General features: G+C 53.5%; 9 protein-coding genes across 9 annotated transcripts in view; 5 read left to right on the top strand and 4 right to left on the bottom strand.

The window, feature by feature from the left end:
- The window catches only part of DACRYDRAFT_102774 (uncharacterized protein), a gene marked incomplete at its 5' end in the record, with an annotated part of 3,848 nt that extends 2,300 nt beyond the window's left edge, over positions 1-1,548 (top strand). Inside the window, 3 exons of the mRNA XM_040767667.1 lie at positions 41-208; positions 268-509; positions 590-1,548. Of these exons, the coding sequence (XP_040623602.1) occupies positions 41-208; positions 268-509; positions 590-1,398 (1,219 nt within the window). The 3' untranslated portion in view covers positions 1,399-1,548. The remainder of the gene's footprint in view (positions 1-40; positions 209-267; positions 510-589) is intronic.
- Positions 1,549-3,661: 2,113 nt separating this feature from the next.
- On the top strand, positions 3,662-4,728 carry DACRYDRAFT_25530 (uncharacterized protein). Its single transcript, XM_040774201.1, has one exon. It carries the CDS (start codon positions 3,740-3,742, stop codon positions 4,613-4,615), a length of 876 nt encoding a protein of 291 aa, XP_040623603.1. The 5' UTR covers positions 3,662-3,739; the 3' UTR covers positions 4,616-4,728.
- A 103-nt stretch (positions 4,729-4,831) lies between these two features.
- Positions 4,832-6,054, bottom strand: DACRYDRAFT_119923 (uncharacterized protein). The gene is made up of 4 exons (XM_040770893.1): positions 5,993-6,054; positions 5,664-5,939; positions 5,130-5,614; positions 4,832-5,053 (listed from the first exon to the last, which is right to left on the bottom strand). Exons 1-4 carry the CDS (start codon positions 6,018-6,020, stop codon positions 4,859-4,861), a joined length of 984 nt encoding a protein of 327 aa, XP_040623604.1. The 5' UTR covers positions 6,021-6,054; the 3' UTR covers positions 4,832-4,858.
- A 1,325-nt stretch (positions 6,055-7,379) lies between these two features.
- DACRYDRAFT_60154 (uncharacterized protein) lies at positions 7,380-7,787 on the top strand (the record flags this gene model as incomplete). Its single annotated transcript, XM_040775617.1, has 1 exon — positions 7,380-7,787. A coding segment is annotated over one exon (408 nt), but the record flags the coding sequence as incomplete, so codon positions are not given.
- A 1,241-nt stretch (positions 7,788-9,028) lies between these two features.
- Positions 9,029-10,462, bottom strand: DACRYDRAFT_119924 (uncharacterized protein; the record flags this gene model as incomplete). The annotated part of the gene is made up of 2 exons (XM_040770894.1): positions 9,029-9,495; positions 9,555-10,462. 2 exons carry the CDS (start codon positions 10,460-10,462, stop codon positions 9,195-9,197), a joined length of 1,209 nt encoding a protein of 402 aa, XP_040623606.1. The 3' UTR covers positions 9,029-9,194.
- A 313-nt stretch (positions 10,463-10,775) lies between these two features.
- On the bottom strand, positions 10,776-12,047 carry DACRYDRAFT_119925 (uncharacterized protein; the record flags this gene model as incomplete). Its single annotated transcript, XM_040770895.1, has 2 exons — positions 10,776-11,131; positions 11,182-12,047. The coding sequence occupies 2 exons, from the start codon at positions 12,045-12,047 to the stop codon at positions 10,807-10,809; spliced, it is 1,191 nt and encodes a 396-aa protein (XP_040623607.1). The 3' UTR covers positions 10,776-10,806.
- Positions 12,048-12,493: 446 nt separating this feature from the next.
- DACRYDRAFT_72917 (uncharacterized protein) lies at positions 12,494-14,168 on the top strand. The gene is made up of 4 exons (XM_040775985.1): positions 12,494-12,947; positions 13,002-13,063; positions 13,110-13,340; positions 13,386-14,168. Exons 1-4 carry the CDS (start codon positions 12,664-12,666, stop codon positions 14,093-14,095), a joined length of 1,287 nt encoding a protein of 428 aa, XP_040623608.1. The 5' UTR covers positions 12,494-12,663; the 3' UTR covers positions 14,096-14,168.
- A 685-nt stretch (positions 14,169-14,853) lies between these two features.
- Positions 14,854-17,010, top strand: DACRYDRAFT_119927 (zinc-containing alcohol dehydrogenase). The gene is made up of 8 exons (XM_040770896.1): positions 14,854-15,556; positions 15,624-15,731; positions 15,788-15,862; positions 15,915-15,964; positions 16,021-16,131; positions 16,179-16,210; positions 16,262-16,543; positions 16,606-17,010. The coding sequence occupies exons 1-8, from the start codon at positions 15,441-15,443 to the stop codon at positions 16,912-16,914; spliced, it is 1,083 nt and encodes a 360-aa protein (XP_040623609.1). The 5' UTR covers positions 14,854-15,440; the 3' UTR covers positions 16,915-17,010.
- Positions 17,011-17,638: 628 nt separating this feature from the next.
- On the bottom strand, positions 17,639-18,449 carry DACRYDRAFT_25536 (uncharacterized protein). Its single transcript, XM_040774202.1, has 2 exons — positions 18,383-18,449; positions 17,639-18,330 (listed from the first exon to the last, which is right to left on the bottom strand). Exons 1-2 carry the CDS (start codon positions 18,412-18,414, stop codon positions 18,078-18,080), a joined length of 285 nt encoding a protein of 94 aa, XP_040623610.1. The 5' UTR covers positions 18,415-18,449; the 3' UTR covers positions 17,639-18,077.
- Between the last annotated feature and the right edge of the window lie 790 nt (positions 18,450-19,239).

Raw genomic sequence — 19,239 nt, forward strand, 5'->3', positions numbered from 1 at the left:
CCCCCCCTTCCCTCCCTTCCCTCACTCACCCTTCGCGTAGCATGCCCGCAGGCTGGTTAATACCTATCGTGATCCTATTTATCATCTCCTTCCCCCCGCTCTTCGGACACGAGATCATCGCTGTCCTCGTTGGACTCGTATGGGGCTTCGGACTGGGGTTCGCGATCGTAGCAGTAGGGACAGTATTAGGCGAAGTCGGGAACTTTTAGTACGTCCCCCTCTCCCACTCCCTTTCACCTTCTCGCATGCTCATAACACATCGTGCAGCGCCTTCCGCTACCTCCTCAGCGCGAAAGGACACCGTGCGGAACTCACAAACCTGCGGTACGCGACCCTAGCCCGCATAATCCGCGACGGAGGGTTCACGATCGCCCTTGTTACTCGGCTCAGTGCCGTACCGGGACATCTGACTACGGCGGTGTTCTCGACTTGTGGGATGGGGATTGGGACGTTCGTGTTGGCGGCGGCGTTGAGTATGCCTAAGCAGATGGTGACTGTTTATTTGGGGGGTGCGTTCTGTTCTCCCTTTCCTCTCCCCGCTCTCCCCTCCTATTCCCATCTCCCAGCAGGTACTGACCTTCCCCCCCAGTCGTACTCCTCCAATCCGCCGACGGGCACATGTCACCAAAGAACAAAGCCCTCTCCGCAGTAGTGATCCTCGTAACAGTCCTAGTGACAATCTTCGCAGCGCTATGGATATACTGGAAGATGAGCCTTGCCTATCCTGTGGTCGTGGGGGAGAGGAGGGTTGCGAGGGAGGAGAGGAGGCTCCGGGGGGTTGGGGGTGGGGGAGCTGGAGCTGGAGAGTTGGAGAAGCAGTTGGGGTTGGAGAAGGGGTTGGAGAAGGGGCTGAGGCTGGAGCTGACCCAGGTTTCGCCTTTAGAAGTCCGACTGCCAGGGGAGGAGGAGTCGGTCCTAACAGCATCAGCTTCGGTGACAGCGTCTACTGTCGACCTACCTGTGTTGGACGCTGTTGACGCTGTTGTCCCGCTGCCTTCTTCTTTGTCTCCGCCTTTGACATCTCGCTTTCGCTCTTCGCCGTCTCCTTCGCCGTCTCCATGCCCGTCGCCATGCCCGTCGCCCTCACCTTCCCCAACCGCAAACGGGCAGCCCCAAGTCCAGAAATCAGACATCGAGCCCACCACATCAGGGCTGTTAAGCCTTATCCGCCGGTTCCGTCGCTCCACTCGAGGACAGGGAGGGAGGGAGCAGGAGGAGGGTCGCGCTGGGCTGGGGCTGGGCAGGGAGATGGAAGGCGTGGCGGGGAGTGATCTGGTTTTACCTCTCTCGATGAGTGCGGTGGGAGCGGGAACGGGGACGGGCGGACTTGCTGGACCTGTACTGGGGCGACAGCAGCAGCAGCAGCAGCAGCAGCAGGGGGAGGGGGAGGGGAGGTAACCTCCACTGGGTGGTTGGTATGGACAGACTAGAGGGTGGGATGGAGAGTATGGACGGACACGCTACGGGCAAAGGCAGGAAATGGACGGAAAACGGATCCCAATGACTTTGATTCAGTGGACACAAGGGAGGGAGGGAAGGGGAAGGGAGGGCATTGTACACTATCCTGCACGGATTACGGATTTTTTGGGTTGTATGGATTCTTTTCTTTTTCTGGTTTCTGGTTTCTGGTTTGTTCTGCACTGGATTGTATGGATTTTCATCTCTGGTTTTTCTGGTTTGTTCTGTGCTGGATTTGGATTGTAGGATCGTTTGGGTTGAGCGACTGAGGGTTAGGTTTGGAGACTCCAAAGTAGGGGGTGGGAGGGGGGAAATGTGTACGATTGGAGACATGATGATAGGATTGAGGATAGGATGTCAATGACCCAATACGACGAAACGCGCATACTCTACTCTACACTGACGACATACTCCCATCGCATCGCAGATGATCCTAAGCACCCAAGCACAAGCACCAGAATCGAAAATTTCCCATTCCCACTCCAGTAAATTCTGAAACATTCTGAAATATTTCGTCATCTTCCCCTCATACACAGTTCGGGGTCCTACCTCCCCGCCCAGTTCCAGTTCCGCCTTTTCTGACCCCTTGGAGCCCCGCTTTCCGTTCCTACAGTGCCTGACGATTGAATTCAATTGAATTTCAATAGTTGGAGGGGAGTTGAGGTGCCTTGCGAGAGGCTACGCATGCTCAGGCACCAGTCACGTACCGTACCGAACCGGTCGACCCTAGCCACTGAAAAGCCCGTTGGGTTGTGATGAAGCAACCCCGAGGTAGGGTCTTCGGGAGGTATATTTGCCGCCTCTTACGCGCCGGGCAAGACACCAGCTGTCTTCCTGGAGAGCCGGAAGGGGGAGGCTGAAGCGCAATTGAGCCCGATTCGTGCGTTTGAGGTCGCGTGCTCTCAGGAAGTCAGGAAGCAGGGAAAGGTCATTAATAAGCTTCCTCAGTGTACTAGTGTCTGTATCGGACATCCGAGATCGATATCGTGATACGCTGCCGGCCGCGGGTCTACCGTCCGGCCCAGGGCAGGGTGGACAACGAGCGCCATGGTCCACATTGGGCCCCGGCTCCCCATGGGGAACGACGGCACGAGCACGGCCCGGGACTTCAGGGCGTGTTTCAGGCTTGACAACGGATGTTGGCTGCAGCTGCCCCATTTGCCGATGTACAAGAACAATGAGTCACATTCCTCTGGGAGCCACTAGGGAACCAGCCAGATCCGGAAATTATGCAGTCCGCTGGGCCGGATGAGTCAGTCGGAGGCGGAGGACAGCTGATGAGCTCGGCTCATGTCTCATTATTGCCCAGAGATGTGGAGGTGATCCATCCTCCTTGGGAGCCGCTGTCAGCACCGAGGTTGTTCGTGAGCCAAAGGGTTGACCGAGAGTAAGCCGCGGAACGCCATTGCCGGTGAGTCGTACAATGGTCTCAACCTGGTCCTAGAACCACGAGACTTTGTTGAGATTGTATCAGCGTTTGCCGGATGAGTCGTACACTAGTCTCGGCCCGGTCCTAGAACCACGACACTTTGTTCAGTGTTAGATCACGTGGTCTGGCTACAAAACGACTCATTGGCGAAAAAGAATTAGGTAATATAGAGGAATATTTGTGTCCTTTGTTTGCCTTGGAGCAACTGGAGCAGACTATGAGCGTTGTCTCGAGAACCAGGGAGCGCTTATAGCTCGTTCGATAGGTTTATTGAGGGAACTGAGGATGACAATTCCCGGAGGGAGTGAGTACTTTGAGCAGAACAAGTTTCTTACATTGCTAGTGCAGGACGTGGTTGTCAACAAACCGGAGACCATGGCCAGGGCTCAACTTCGTTTTTCATCAGCGGACGCAATTGGTACTGTACAGTATACGTAGCACTAGTGTTTGGTGTTTTCTTAACGCGCCAGACGCGCGTTGGCAACAACCTTACAACTTACAACGCGCTTCCATGGAACACACCATCTACCAGTCTGTATCGAACGATGTATGGCGGATGGTGTTTGAAGAAGTCGTGCATAGTGCAAAGACGTCCGCCGCTGTCCTTCCATTGCTGCTAGTATCGAAAACTTGGAAGGCAAGTGACGGACACATTATTTTGGGTTTGCGCAATCTCAACACGCTCTCAAGACAATAGCAAACCCTTTGCTTTATCGCTATTTGGATTTTGCCGACGATCGGTCTATCGTTCGATGTCGCCGACAACTTGTACGGAATGCCGCGCGGGGTACGAATGTTGACAAGGCAACCTATTCTTTCACCGTATCTGACCAAATCGATGACAACATCATTATGGATCTCGCGATAATTATTCGCTACATGCCCATGCTATCGGTATTTCGAGCTCCTGGGGTTCAGCTTCCCAGCTCTGCGTTCGAAGCGCTCGCAGCGGTGAGCGGTCCGTCGCTCAGAGAACTGAGCGTTGAAATCTCGCCTGACAACGGAGAGGCTGCTGTACAGCTTATGTTTTTGGGACATTTCCCTGCATTAAGGTGTCTTGATCTGGACGCAAGCGATCTGGAAGACATCTCGGAGCTTGGGGAAACCAATACGCCAGCGCTCAACATGCCGTATTTAGACACTCTCAGGGTGCGTTGTCGAGGGAACCATCCTCGACACGTACTTCTCGCATTCTTTTCCCGTGGCCAATTTCCCGTTCTCCAGGAACTAATGCTTGATCTCCCGCTCACTAGCCCTGCTTGCGAAGCACTTGGGCCGCTGGTCGGAAGAGTCAACCACCGTTTGGGGACTTTAAGCTTGCATTCCAACCTCGCGGATGAAGGCGCGCGTACCCTCCTCCCCCTCCTCACTGAACTTCGTGAACTGGTCTTCTGCGACCCCCCGCGATGGGGCTTCATTGACTGCTTGCCGCCGATGATTGATCGATTGATTTACCATGTTCAATTCGACGATCCCGTTCAAGGACGCGGACTAGTGCAGTCTCTTGACCAGATCTTACTCGCTCCAAAAACTCGGATTCCCTCGCTCGCCGTTGTACGCCTGACAGCATCCGGCTCTCGTCCCGACCGGTTCCTCTGGAGCACTATTGCAGAGACAAATATCGCGGTAGCGGGTCAACTGATGGCAAAATCGATGGACCTCGCAGAGAAGGGCATTCGTGTCATTGACGAGGAGTTGAAATGGCTGGGATTGCGTTCGCACGCTTGATGAGACTTATTCCTCATGGTCTTGAGGCAGATTCTTCTGGACAGTATACGAAGAATGACACGGGTGATCCAATTCTCTGATCAGGTTTATTTGTATCACTTCCTCATTCCCACTTCCGTCGTCGAAGCCGCATAACTGTATTATTTCTAGTTTCATTTCAAAATTGCTCAAACAGACGTATGATGTGTTACAGACATCTCCTCGCCTACTACGGCCGCTACTCTGAGGTACATGCAAATTCATTCAAGCCACTCGGTTCCCGATCTCTCCTGTCTCGAAGGCCTTCACCAAGCACTTCATCGCGGCAACCTCCATGGATTTCTGGCTCTCCTCCGTCTCCGTGCCCATGTGCGGGAGCAGAGTCACGTTAGGGAAGGAGTAGAGCTCTTCGGTGATGTGGGGCTCGCTGGGGTAAACATCTAGGCCGGCAGCATACAGCTGTGGGAATAATCAGGACTTGTTCGGAGGAGGGGGGAAGACAAAGACAGCGGAGAAAGGGAAAATATGGACGTACATGACCAGACTTGAGCGCCCCGATCATCGCCTTCTCGTCGACCACCGCTCCTCTCGCCGTATTAATCAGAATTGCACCTTTCTTCATCTGCTCGAACTCCGTTGCACCAATCAATCCCCTCGTCTCCTCCCTCAGCGGGCAATGCAGGCTGACCACGTCCGCCTCTTTAAGCAATTGGACCAGCGTGGGTCTGTACTCGGCCCACGCAGGCGCATCCGTGCGCGGGCGCGGGTTATAGTAGATCACCTTCATCCCGAAGCTGTCCCTGCACCTCTGGGCGAGTACGCCGCCAATCCCCCCATACCCAACGATACCAAGGATCTTGCCGTCTGGATCGTGTGCGGGTAGGAGACCGTTCTTCCAATTGCGTGCGCGAGCGTTCAGCTCTGCTTTGGCGAATTGACGGAAGCATGAGATGAGTAGGTAAAGAGCTGTGGTGGCAGTCGCGGTGTCAACTGCGCCTGGCGTGTTCGATACTTGGATGCCTGGGGGCGAATCAGCATGATAAGGAATGCTGCGAAAACAAGAACGTACCACGCGCCCTGCATGCTGCAACGTCTATTTGGTCGTATCCTGCTCCGTTATGTGCAATGAACTTGACGCTGCTCGGCAGCATATCCACCAACTCCTTATCATAAACCCCAATGCGGTCAGAAGAGCTGTTATGCCGGTAGATACCGACAATGTTGGGGTGCTGCGGGAGGAAGACGTTCTTGAAATCGTTGCGCGTAGGTACACCATCCAGCCATACGATGTCACCGAATGGTTCGAGCAGCTCGTAAACCTCCTTGTTCGCCCATGCGATGTGTCCTACATGATCACGAGGCCAGTTAGCGCGCGGTCTAAAGGTGCAGTATGCCTACCTGAGACGAGGATCTTCGGTCGTGACATATTTGTTAATTCAATGTTCAAACAGAGTTAGTAAACCTTTGAGATGGTAATGAACAACAGCGGGGCAAATATTCGGTACGAGTCCCTGGTTTAAATACCGGACAACTTCCCCGCGTGGGGTCCGGGCCGAACTACCGACCGTTGCTTCCCCTTCCACCGACGACCATCTGCGACGCTGGCAACATACTTCGCATATGAATACCGGCTTTCAAATCAACTAGCCAGGCCGATAGTTCGATTTCTGAGACTTCAACGACGAGACTGTGCTCTAGGATCAATGAAAATTAAATAGTCTGGACGACCACTGGTTATCGATGAGACCAACTCGGCTCGATACTTGAAACGCTGACACTCGGCCACACGCACCACTTGAGCAACCCGCCGTGCGATTCCGTCTCAAAGTGGTAGATTTGCAAACTCCCTCCACACGCTACGGGACCCCACGCTAGGAGAAAGTGCTAGTTCCTTCACCCTGTAGCCCTATCATTCGGCCGTGCTCGTCGAAATTCTGGCTGTTACTCAAGATGTACCAAGGGCGAACATCTCGTCAAATGGCGGCCTCACGCGGGGAGTTGCTGTCTGTTACTCCCTTCTTGTCATAGATTGTCATTTCTCTGTGGGTTGTTCTGCTTTTGTGGCCTATTCGTCCGCGTCACGCTTCAACAAAGAGCCCTTCCCACTGCCGAAGAACGGATCTGGAACCCATGTTCCCTCCCTGATCGATGAACTAGTCATTCTAGGTCATACCAGCAACATCAGCCGCGCTACGGAATACAATGCTTAACTCCAGGTTCGATTTGTTATGCAGTGCAGCATGAAGTTTCCGAAGATCAGTCATTAGACTGTGAGTCCGCTTGGCAGAAAAGCACCGGAACCACGCTGACAACCTATGTAGATAACATGTGACATCTTCGCTTACGACTGCGGAATTCTTGATTTATGGAACCGATATCCATGTCGTGTAGGGCGTGCGCAAAACAAGGGAGGCGGATGTTCGGAGATTGTTTGTACAACCATGACCGCATGGGGATATCAGAAACTGTTCTACTTACAGCAACACGGCAACCCTTGAATACGCTACGCCATTCTGCGACCCATTAGCACCGTTCAGTGATGAAGAAGAAAAGACCATCAGCCAGGGTCCGAGCATCCTGTTTGGAATGATTTCCTTTTCGGTGTAGAGCCTCCGTCTGGGAACGGTGTGTTTCTCTCGTGTCCGACGGCAGTCCCTCCTTACTTCTGTCGACCACCATTAATACTGGAGGCTTTGTAAGTATCCAATTGACATCCACTTGTCGTTAACTGAGCTCACACTTGAACAAAGGCGATATGAACATTCACGACGGTGACTTCTCTGACATGGGCGAGTTCGGTCAGGAACCAGAGAAACGACCCCAATTCGGCGACCGGTGGAATGCATCTGCTCCGCAAGATGAAATACTGTCTCTTGGCAGGGTCGAGGAGATGAAGGAAAAACTAGAAGCGGCTCGGACCGTTGTTTTGGCCCTCGAACTGGCCCTCCAGACTGAGAAGAACATTCTGTTCCGATTGCGCGCCCGACGAGCACCTATTACACGCCTCCCAGACGACGTCCTCTCACTCATCTTTGCTCACGGGGCAGACATTCTTCAGCCACTAGTGAGCAGCGATGAAGAGAAGGCCCCTCGAACCCGCCGTCCACCATTCCAGCTCGTCTGTGCCCAGGTCTGCGATCGATGGCGACGTGTCGCGTTCCATACCGCCGAGGTCTGGTCTAGTTTCCGTATCACCAACATGTCGTCGTTGCTCTTTGCCAAATCATTTATCAAGCAAGTTCCGTTCGTTTTCAGTCTCGTCCTCAATATCTCGTGTTTCGACGCCATCAAATCGCCTTCGGATCCTTCCCTACGCTTGACATTGTGCGACCTGTTATATTCGAATGCCGATCGCATTGTCTCTCTCCGATCAGAGATGTGCACACGCGGGCTAGGACATCTATTCCTTGGAATGTCATATTCCTTTCCACGACTTTGTTCAATCGTCATGTGTCCGCAGGACGCCGAATGTTCATGTAGATTCCGCTCTTTCGCTCACCGACCATGGAACGGCGCTGGCATCGCTTCCGCACCTTCGCTCCGTACTCTCGTTTTCAAAGCGTGCGATCTACCATCTACGATGCACACATTTCCTACCATTTCGAAGCTTGTGTTGAGTGGTGTCCGGACTGTGGCTGATACGTTGGCTCAATTCTTGAACGGGTTTCCCAACCTCCAAGAGCTTCACATGTGCCACCTCCAGCTTGCAAATCATGTGTCCGAGTCGAACACAGTAGCAACATTCTGGACTTTGGGACAGCTCAAGACGCTCGTTCTGAGTGGTGATATTGCCGTGTTCCTGGAAACTTCCAGTGCATCTCCTATTCCCACCCTTGAGCATCTCATCCTCGTCGATCTGTGGACTTCGGATGACGAAATCTGGGAACTGTTGTACTTGGCAGGCTCGTTGACTGCACTGACAATTGCGTGCCCCCTCACCGGCTTTGCCATTGTCAACGCTATCAACGAGTCCGGGGACGGGTCGTCGAGTCCTCTACTGCCTCAGCTACAGTTCCTCTCGGTTTCAGCCCCAGGAAATCTCCGTGGTCGTGGCACTCACTTTGACGAAACCGTGGCTGCCGCATTGTCCATCTTGGTAAAAGATCGACTCCACTCGCCCTGTGCCTTAGAGCGACTTCGTCTCTCACCACGTCTCACAAGAGCGGACAAGAACGCACTATTCCAAGGCCAGGTAAGGGTAGAACATTTCAACTAGACCGGAGGTCGGTTGAAAGACTGTATTGGCGGACTTGGACCTTGAACGCCGAACACTAGCAAGTAGACGAGAGGAGTCGTATGAAGCAGGCTTCGTTATACACTCTTAGACAGGCATTGAGTGCCTTTTACTTATGTAATTGTACCGCGGGCGGGCCTGAGGTTATTCTCTCATTTTTATGTATTAAAATGTTACAAACGTATAAGTGGCAGTACCATGGAGGGTGCTGAGGATACGTTGCGGACGAGACTGCCAGTGGGCTGTAAGTATGGACGTGATGAGTGGAGTGCGGATATTACAATGCAAGTAAGATCAGAGGACTCCATAACGAATATGAAGGACTTCCACGTTTGACACTCCAGATCAACAAGATACACGACCAGGCTACTCCTTCTCTCTGCTACTCCTCTCTTTCCCTTTTTCTCGCATCGACTTGTCTATCTCCTCTTTTCTAAGCCTCTCCCAACTCTCCGTGGCACGCTTGAACATCCCCATCGGTCCATACTCCGGATCCTTTACCGTCGACCAGATACGGCGCATCGTTCGCACTTGTTGGCCCGAAGTGAAGCTCTCCTGGTACTTGGTGAAAAAAGCACCCAACGGACCGGTGACACGCTCTAGGGTGCTGACAGCGCTCGAATACATGGCGAATGGGAGGTGCTCAAGTGATATTAGGACAATATAGCTGAAGAAAGGTGTTAGCATGTCTATTATAATGGGAGCCGGCCAAAATAGAGAACGCACTCTGTCTGTTTCCGTCTCTCTTTCTTTTGCGCCTTTTTCCAGTTCTCCTCTGCATGCAGGTGCTTCATCCCCACAGCCCCAGGCGCTTCCACAAGTTGTTGGAGCTTCGCTTGCTCCTTCAAGCTCGACTCCAATATTGCACCAACACTCTCTCCGTCCTTCTCGAGCTCTTTGGCGGTCAAGTACCAATTGTTCGGATGCCCGATATGCCCCATTGTTCGTGTTCGAGCGATGACACGATCGGGCCCGCGACCATAAAAGATGTAGTGACCGCGGAGGAATGACCATATGTTGTTCGGTGGAGGCGGGAATGGACTGAAAGAACCAGATATGAAATTAGCGGAAGTCGAAGCAGATGTATCCGTCTCAAGTTGAAGGGTTTTCTCTGGACCTCGCAGCTCATCGCCTCCTTCTCGTGTCCTCCCCTCTACGGGCGGGGGGGATGCAGGGCGTTCCGCAAGACTCGCCTTCCGCTCACTAGCAGCAGACTTCCATTGTTTCTCCCGCTCAGGCGCGAAGCGCCGGGTGAGGGATCGCAGCCGGGCTCGCTCCGCCTTCCATTTATCGACCTGAGGGGAAGTACCGGGGCTATTGATGCCGATTTGTCCAGGTAGCGAGGCAGCGTCGAGGAGTCTCTGCTCGTGCTCATAGATCTTGCGCCAGCAGAGGACGTGGCACGTCGGCTCGCCCTGGAATGTGCGATTGCCGGACCGCTGAGTGCAGTAGGACAGACATCGCTCGTCCACCCATTGGGGCACGTTGACGCCTGTGGCGACGTGATGCGGAGGCGGGGCCCAGCTGGTTGTCACACCGCCCGGTTCTGGAGGGGGCATGGCAGTACCCGGAGGATAGGTTGGTCGTTGTCGTTTGCCTTTCGGGTCTGATGTAGAAGAGGAGGAAGAGGACATGATTTCTACTTGGGTATACACAGAAACCGACAACCGTCGAGACTTGGAGCGGAGAGGAAGACGACGAGGACAAAGTTGGGGACGACGAGCAACTAGTAGTCCCTGAGCGCTGATATCCGTGATGTCCCGAAAATATTTCTGAGACTAACAATCTCCATTTATCGCAGTTCAATCCGCAATGAAGTTTAGACGACCTTCGTGGGAAAAAAAAAGGTATTCTGATGAGCTGGGTTGTTACAGGACTACAAATGGAGTGTCCTGAATAATCATTACAAATGGCACGCAGTCTATATAGATAGATTCAATGCTCCCCAATGCCCAAATGTAATAAAATCAAACCACCGTCACGGCTTAGCCTTTCCTTCCTTATCCTCCTTCTTCTGCTCTCTCTGCCTATCCTTCTCCCTCTCTTTCTCCTCCTCTCTCGATCTCTCAAACGACCGTTCAAAAGCCTCTCCAAGCTTCTTGAGCGTGCCCAGGGGCCCTTCCTCCCTGTCCCACACTCTGCTCCATATCATGCGTGCGTTCCGTGTCTGCTGGCCAGAGGTGAAGCTCTCCTTGTACTTCTGGAGTATGGTGAATACAGGGGTATAAGTGCGTATGAAAGATCCCGTAACGGCGCCGAATATTGCTGGAGGAAGGTGTTCGAGGGAAACGATCATGGCATAGCTATCGAACAGGTCAATATCGATCACCCCATTTATTAAAAAATCACGTACTCCGGATTCCAGACCTTTTCCCGTCCACTGTCCCTCTCCTCCTGCGCCTCAAGGTGCTTCAACCCAACAGCCTCAGGAGCCTCCTTACTCTTCCGCTTTGCCATCTCCGAATCCAACATCGCACTGACCGGCTCGCCATCCACTCTTTTAGCGAATGCCGCCTCGAACCAGTCATCCGGAAAACCTAGATGGCGCATCGTATTCACATGCCCAGTGGTATGGCCCGTCCCGCGCGCATAGTATAGATAATGACCGCGAAAGAAGGACCAATTATTTGTCGCTGGAGGTGGGAACGGCTGAAGCGGCTCTGAGGCTGTAAGTGCGGACGGGAGTTGCCGTCTCCTGGCCTCCCACTCAGCTTCTTTCGCCACAAGCGTCTCCACCTTCTTGGACACCGCTTCGTGTTGCTCGCGTAGGGCTTCAGGTATGGGAGGTTTACGCTTCATCTTGGCCATAACTTCGAGAACTTCGCGAAGCGTTTCCATGTACTCAGCATGACTGTCGTTAGCAGCTGCAGTTGCAGCTCCCTCCGATGCCGTCTTCCGAGGCTCGTAGTGCGCAGCGAGTACCTGTAATCGCACTCGTTCCCAAGAAAACCGCTCATGAAGCGTCCGAGCGTCCTCATCGTGTGCTGTCTGGAAAGGCGACCGAGCGGACAAGTTGATATGCCCAGGACGAGAAGCAGCATCAATAAGCTGTTGTTCGTATTTGAAGACTTTGCGCCAGCAGAACTGGTGACATGTGGGTTCGGCTTGGAAGGCGCGGTAATTGGATCTCTGGGTGCAGTAGGTGAAGCAGCGCTCGTCGATTTTTGGTGGGAGGTGGATAGAGGTCGACGGGGATGAGGATGAAGATGAGGAATCCATGGGCGCTCGTTGTAGGAGTGGGAGAGTAGGGACTGTTGCCTGGGTTGGTAAGCACTGATGTACAAGAGTGTTGGAGCCGTTCGAAGACGGTGATCAGGATGTTAACAAGAGAGGAGCTGGGCAAATGAATGAAGACGTTCGGCGATGGTGGTCGTCGATGACAGAGACTGCAGCGCCGCCGCCGTCCCTGACGTTGCCGTTGTCGTCCGGTTGCGCTTCGTCACCGTTATCTTCGACCATCGACGACGTCGTCAACGAGATGCTCTCGTCCTAGCAATTAATTACTTGCATATTCAATTTATAATGGGATGTATTGGGGCCTATGCAAGTAATAACACCACCCATCTACAACACAATTAACAACCATATCAATGCGTATTCCAATAATAATCTCCGTATTTTGCGGATGAGTCCCTGACCAGAAAAGACTGGCCAGATGAACAGCGACAACTTGACCACTCTCTGCACCAGACAACTATTCTACGCAAGGCGGCGGTAGCACCTCTACGAAGGGCAGGTGTGGTGCCAACAGTACCTGCTTTGCACTATACCCATTTCCTAGAGTGATTTGCGTATCAAAGAGAGCGGCGCCTCATACCCAAGACCCGCCTTACCCATGGCGCCCAGAGCCGAACTCATATTCCACGGCACCGGCACTTCCTCCTGCCTTCCCAACATCGCCTGCATCACCGCTTCTCCCACCGACCCGCGGTGCGAGACCTGCTGGCTAGCGGCGGACGCATCGCGGGGTGCTGCAGTTGACCTACAGGCGGAAGAGGCTATCCGGAATAGACGAAGGAATACGGGCGCTATCTTGAGGTACTCCGATCCTGCTAAAGGAGAGGAGACAGTGATCGTTGTTGATGCTGGGAAGAGCTTTGTACAGGCGGCGATCGAGTGGTACGTATGCATATACCTGCTTCGATGGAATGGTGATAGCTAACGCTGCAGCAGGTTCCCGGTGCACAACCTGCGAGAAATAGACGGACTGCTGCTCACCCACGCTCATGCAGACGGTACGTCTCCCTTCATTCGCATGTGTTGTTAGCTTACAAAGTACAGCCATGAACGGGCTGGACGACCTGCGCGGCTGGACACTCCACGGCCGAATCCAAAAACACATCGACATCTACCTCACGCAGCGTACGTTCGACGAAGTCAAGCGTACCTTCCCCTACCTCGTCGATAAGGGCATGGCGACCGGCGGGGGAGATGTGCCGGATTTCGTGTGGCATATCATTAGCGAGTTTGACGAGGTGGAGATCAAGGGCGTCAAGGTCGTGCCCTTATTATGTGCGTACAATACTGCGACGTGAAATTTCAGCTGATGGAGAATAGTGCACCACGGGCGATATTTCGAGCCTCAAGCTACGCTCTCCCTCGCCTCTCCCCTACCTACACGGCCGGAAACGCCCAATCCCGGCTTCACGCCCAAGTCAGGCGCATCCACCCCCTTGCTCAAGACCAACGGCCTCGCTCCACCAAACACCTCTATAGGAAACCTCTTACCAAGTACACTGTACGCCAAACCCATCCCGACGCCCATCCCATACCCGAGTCTCGGCTTCCTCTTCCCCAAGTTCCTCTACTTCTCCGACGTGAGCGAGATACCAACCGAGACGACACAGTACCTCTCCTCCCTAGCAGAAGAGGACAAACCCCAGGTGCTGATAATCGACTGCCTCCGGCCCAAACCGCATATGTCGCATTTTGGCTTCGCCCAGTCCATCCAGGCGGTGAAACAGTTCTCGCTCACGCGGAGCTACATCATCGGAATGACCTGCGGCACAGCGAGCGAGTTTGTCACGCACCGCGGGTGGGCACAACTCTGCGGCCGGCTGAGCGAGGGCCGACCAGGCCTGGACGAAGACCGATGGCAGGGCTCTGAGGGGGAGCGCAGGAGGTGCGAAGCGGCGTTGCATGATGCTCAGGCAGCGATTGGTTCCCCGAGCTCGCCGTGGGTTAGACCGTGCTTTGACGGCATGAGGATCCTCGTGGATGAGAAGGACGTATCTGACGACGTTTACGATGATGTCTATGGGGCATAGAATTCCGAGTACATGGCTGTAGAAATTTCCAATCGGAAGTGACGTAGAACGGACTGAACGATTACTATTCTCGGGCTAATGGGACATCTCATGTATACAATTACTGATGGATAAGTTTGAGGATTGTTCAATTTTGTTCTGTGGATATTTCGAGAAATGAACTGGGTCGTTCCTTACGTCGGTCCCTCGCAAGAAGACTTACAATATACCCATCAAGCCGCGGCTTACAAATTTTACGTGTGCAGAGGTACGGAATATGGTTCAAGACGTCGTTCCTCGATCGTTTCTGATATCAGGACGCGTATCACGCTTGGGCGAACGTTTAGTCCACTCACAGCCTTCGTCTACCTTCTGCGATGCGCCGCACATATGGGACACTGGTTTAGTGAACAGATATTGACCGGTGCTCCAGGAGCAGTTCCTAACTCTGACCTTGGACGATGTGATAAACGTATATCTGATTATGGGTGACCGAGGGAAGTGCCCGGGTGCTGCGCAGGTACAATACGAACCGAAGGGATTCCTAAACTGGCACTGCGGCTGAGTATCAGCTCACTATGGGTGGCCGAACCCAGTCACCGAGTCCGGGATCGAAGGTAGAAAATCCGATGGTACTGAAAATTACAAGGGCACTGACAGTCCGGGAAATCATGAATAGAGATGCATTTCCTGGACGGTGCATTTTCCTCTATCTCTGCATGGGATGTTCTAATATCGGAGCAAGTTAAGGTGGAGACACAGCCAGGAAGATTGTCGGGCAATTCATCTTGCTGACTTGCGGTCAGAATTGACTGCGATCCTCGGGGTCGGACTCTGAGCGTCTCGGCAATAGATGGCCATTCGGGAATCCAGATCGTAGTCCATTTGAGGAGGCATCGAACAGCCATTTAGCTTCTAGCATCGTTCATAGAGCTCGGCAGACATAGAGTGGTGCGATTTAATCAGTGCATAGAAGGGTGCGGGTGAGACTCGGAGAGGTGGTGGACTGAGAGAACTAGGGAAGATGCTCCGCGTCTTGCTAAAAGCTCCAGAGCACTTTCCCCTTATGAGCAGTAACCATCACCGTAGCCCGAGCTCGTCGCAAGCGCGGTAGCCTCGGTCGAATATCGACGAAAGCAGCCAAGCTTTTCGCTCTTCGGGTGCAGGTGAAGTCTGTGGTGCTGAAGAACTAAACATCCTGACGTACTCTCGAGAACGTTTACCCTTACGAGACCCTCTCCACACCTGACCCATATGGATGGGCATTCTACTCCAGGATGAACTTTCCAGGCAGCTTTACGGTTGTTGAGAACGACCATATCGACAAGAGTTTCTTATCCATCGTCCCTGCGCATCAAGTCGAACGATGAAAGCAGCTGCCTTTTACGATAAGCGTGATATCCGGATCGTCGACAAACCGGTTCCGGAACCCAAGGCCGATGAGATTCGGGTGAAGGTGGAATGGTGCGGCATATGCGGGAGGTATGTGCCGGTGTCCTTCAACTATCGCGCCCCGAGAGGAAGAACTGACGTGCTCGCGATAATGCAGCGACATGCACGAGTATGAGGGTGGCCCCCACGGTGTGCCCACCATGGGACATTCCGGAGAGCATCCGCTCACGGGCAAGTCGGGTCTGCCATTGGTTCTGGGACATGAGTGGGTATTTTCTGCTGCCTCCCATTTTTGTTCAAGCTGTGCTAACTTCGACACAGATTTAGCGGCACTATCGACAAGCTTGGACCCGAGGTGGATACTGAGAAGTACAAAGTGGGGGAGCGCGTTTGCGTGTATGTGCGAGAGTTGCAGCGAATGGAGGGCAATGCTGATCTGATGTCATAGGGAGCCCATCATCACTTGTGGTCAATGCAAGCTGTGTCACGGGGGCTTCGGTACGCAGGCGCCATTGTCCCCTGTCGGGATGCATAAGCTAATTGGGAGGATCCAGAAAACTGCTGTCCCAAAATGGGTATCATCGGTGTTGCCGATGACGGTGGCTTCGCCGAATACGCACTTGCTCGGCAGCATCGCGTTCACTTTCTGCCTGACAATGTCTCCTGTGAGTATGATGATTGGATCAGGGATGTTCTGCTTATGGCCAATCAGTTGAAGTTGGAGCGCTTATCGAGCCCCTCTGCGTGTGTCCATTCGAGAACCCTGTCATTGTTTCAATATTCACCATTCTGCAGGTCGCATGGCATGCGGTGCGACAGGCCCACTTCACAATGGGACAGACGGCGCTTGTCCTCGGAGGTGGCCCTGTAGGGCTCGCTGTGCTGAAAGTTCTCCAAACCGTTGGGGCACGTTCCGTCTACGTCTCCGAAGTAGCCGACGCAAGAAAGGAGTATGCGAAGAAGTCGGGGGCAACGGAGGTGTGGGATCCGCGCGAGGTTGATGTCGTGCAGGCTTGTAAGGACAGGGGTCCACACGGACTAGGAGTAGACGTCACTTTCGACTGCGCGGGTGTTCCGGTATTTCACACTTGGTTCCGGCGTGTGTGCGATGTTTGAACTGACACCATGTTTTCGTCTAGGCGTCCATCAAGACTGCAATTAAAGCTGTGAAACCGCGCGGCACAATTCTCAACGTCGCTCTGTGGGATCGTGACGTTCCAGTCTCGCTTAGCGACATCACAACGGGAGAGAAGGTGTTAATCGGGACGGCCTGCATGGTGGAGGCGTTCCCCGCAGTGATCCAGGCCGTGAGCGACGGACGTCTGAACACGGACGGGCTCATTACCGGCAAGATCAGCCTCGACGACATCGTCAGTCAGGGCTTTGACGCGATCGCAGCAGCGCGCGATAAGCATGTGAAGATCCTCGCCTCTCCCATCAAGCGTTGAATCATCATAAGGGGTATGAACGGGACGGGAGCGGATTGAGCGGGTGAGGAGTAAAGCCGTAACAAGGTTGAAGGAACCCAAAGGGGCGTGAGGATTACGTGTACCACTTGGGTTGATGGGAAGCGGACCGCTTCTTCGGATTGGTGGGACCTTGGGGTAGGGACGATGAGAAGCATGTCTATGTGAGGTTACTCGCTATGCGCCGAAAGAATCTGCTCTTGCTGCAAAAGACCGCGTGCTGTCGGGTGCATATACTGTATGCAATGCGTACGGATAGGCCATCGCCGTTATTTCGGGCCGAAGCTGCCTAATGCGTACTTTTGCCGAGGCCTAGAGAAGGCTCGCGGGAACAAGGAGCTCGAACTGTGAAGGGCGCAGAAAGTGGAAGCTCGGGCAACGCCATGTGAGTGGAGGAAAGGACGGCGTGCGCCGTGTGCGGTATTTGATACAGAAGCATAGAAGCATCGAACCCTCCCGAAGCGGAGGGGAGAGACGAGATTGTAGGGCGATGAGTGAGATAGATTATCGGCTATTGGTTGAAATGCAAGTTCCAATGCTGCGTAATATCCTGATCGTAGGTCTTGGTGAGGGGAACACTTCTCCTGTGATACACTATAACAGTCACCTGCTTTGTCAACCCCCTAGGATACAACCATGCATACCCTCCGCAGTTCCGCGTCTGTCGGCCGCTACAAAAGCTATTGAAGGTGTAGTTGCTGAGCCTGGTTTTCAAATATCTACGGCCGGCCACTGCATCGAAAAGGGATATGGAGCGCAGTGCCTTTGTATGACTGTGGTGGTGGGGCGTTAGAAGATCTCGCTTCTCGGAGAGCTGTTCCTCTGTTCGGAGAGCGGGATACGGGAGAACTGCGGCAGAGATTGTCTGTTAGTGATAGCTAGTGAAAAGGAATGAGCAGATGGCCCTGCACCATGAATCAGATTAAACCTGAGTCCCTGGTCGAGTCTATCGAGGACCATTCCAGAAAGGGACGAACCCGACGCAATCTGTTTTTTGGTTGAGAGAAACAGGCAGGAGGCTACAATCTCCCCATGGGCAGAAACGCGCTGCAGAACTCGGTAGGACGCAGCATCCATCGGGAGTATCACCGTCGGCTGGTAGAACTCTCTGGTTCCTGGCGGACTAGCCTGGGAACGGGAAACGCCTAGTGTACCCATTGTACCCTATAACCCTGCCCGCTGAAGCCTGAGACTGCGCGAGCAACCGTCGGCGGCATTCGACCGCCCGGTGAGTGCGGTAGGTCATGTGCTACGGCATGGGGTTGTTGAGCCAGCAGCTGGCTGGAGAGGGGAGAAGCGGTGTTGTTAGAGGAAGCCGGAAGGTGTCGGGAGCGATAGGGCCGAGGAGACCTAGGTAAATCTTCTTTCCTCTGATTTTCATACAAGCCCGGCGTAGCACTATACGGATATTGACGTGAGTACTTGGTGTGTGGGAGACACTGGAACATACGGTGATAGGAATCGCGCGGTCCCGGTGGACATGCATACTATAGTAGTGAAGGGGCACTGCACATGCTCTTGAGAGGTGGTTCGACCCTTTAGCTCATGACAACCCCCGCGGTCAGAGTGTGTTAGAGCTCTCGGGCGAGTTATATTGACAGATTGAGAAGTGGATGAAGGGTTATGCGAAGGCCACGGTGCTCGGACTAGTAGTGGCGAGGATAGGCGAGGAACAGTTTGACACTCACGTGCCTCAACTTGTGGCGAGGTGGTCTGACGAGCGGGAAGTACTGGAATATGGAGCTGGGAGCCGATAGAATTCGCTCGCCATGTTGATGAACAAGGAATGCGAAATGAGGAATCGCGAGAGAAGATGGACATTGGAAATAAATGATTCTATCTGACGGAGAATCTTTGGAGGCGTCAGACGAAGTATTGCGGTGCAGACGCAGATCGAAATATGAGCTTTGTCGCCGCTTTCTTCACTTTCTTGTTCCTAGAAGCGCGGAAACAGGGTGAGGACAACTTGTCTCAGTGTGTGCTTCTTTGTGAACAAAAGGGCGGCGATGTACTATAGGCCGAAGGTATTCCGTAGCTGCTTAGGTGAGCGCAACGCGCCGCTCATCGCCGATTCCTTCCGGAGTGAGCCACGAGGCAGAGAAGAAAGGCGGAGGGACTGATCAGCCCGATCAGCACCTGCCAGATGAGGGCGATGCCGTGTAATGCGACGCAAGACCGGAGATGGGGATCCCTTGCAGCCGCTGCGCTTGCGATCCCGACACGTTTGCTATTCCGAAATGTAACGCCGATAACTTATATTCAGACTCGTTGGAATGGAAGCCATCGAACGACTCGAGCCTCAAGGTC

This window comes from Dacryopinax primogenitus (assembly GCF_000292625.1).
Source record: "Dacryopinax primogenitus strain DJM-731 SS1 chromosome Unknown DACRYscaffold_27, whole genome shotgun sequence".
Classification (NCBI taxonomy): domain Eukaryota; kingdom Fungi; phylum Basidiomycota; class Dacrymycetes; order Dacrymycetales; family Dacrymycetaceae; genus Dacryopinax; species Dacryopinax primogenitus.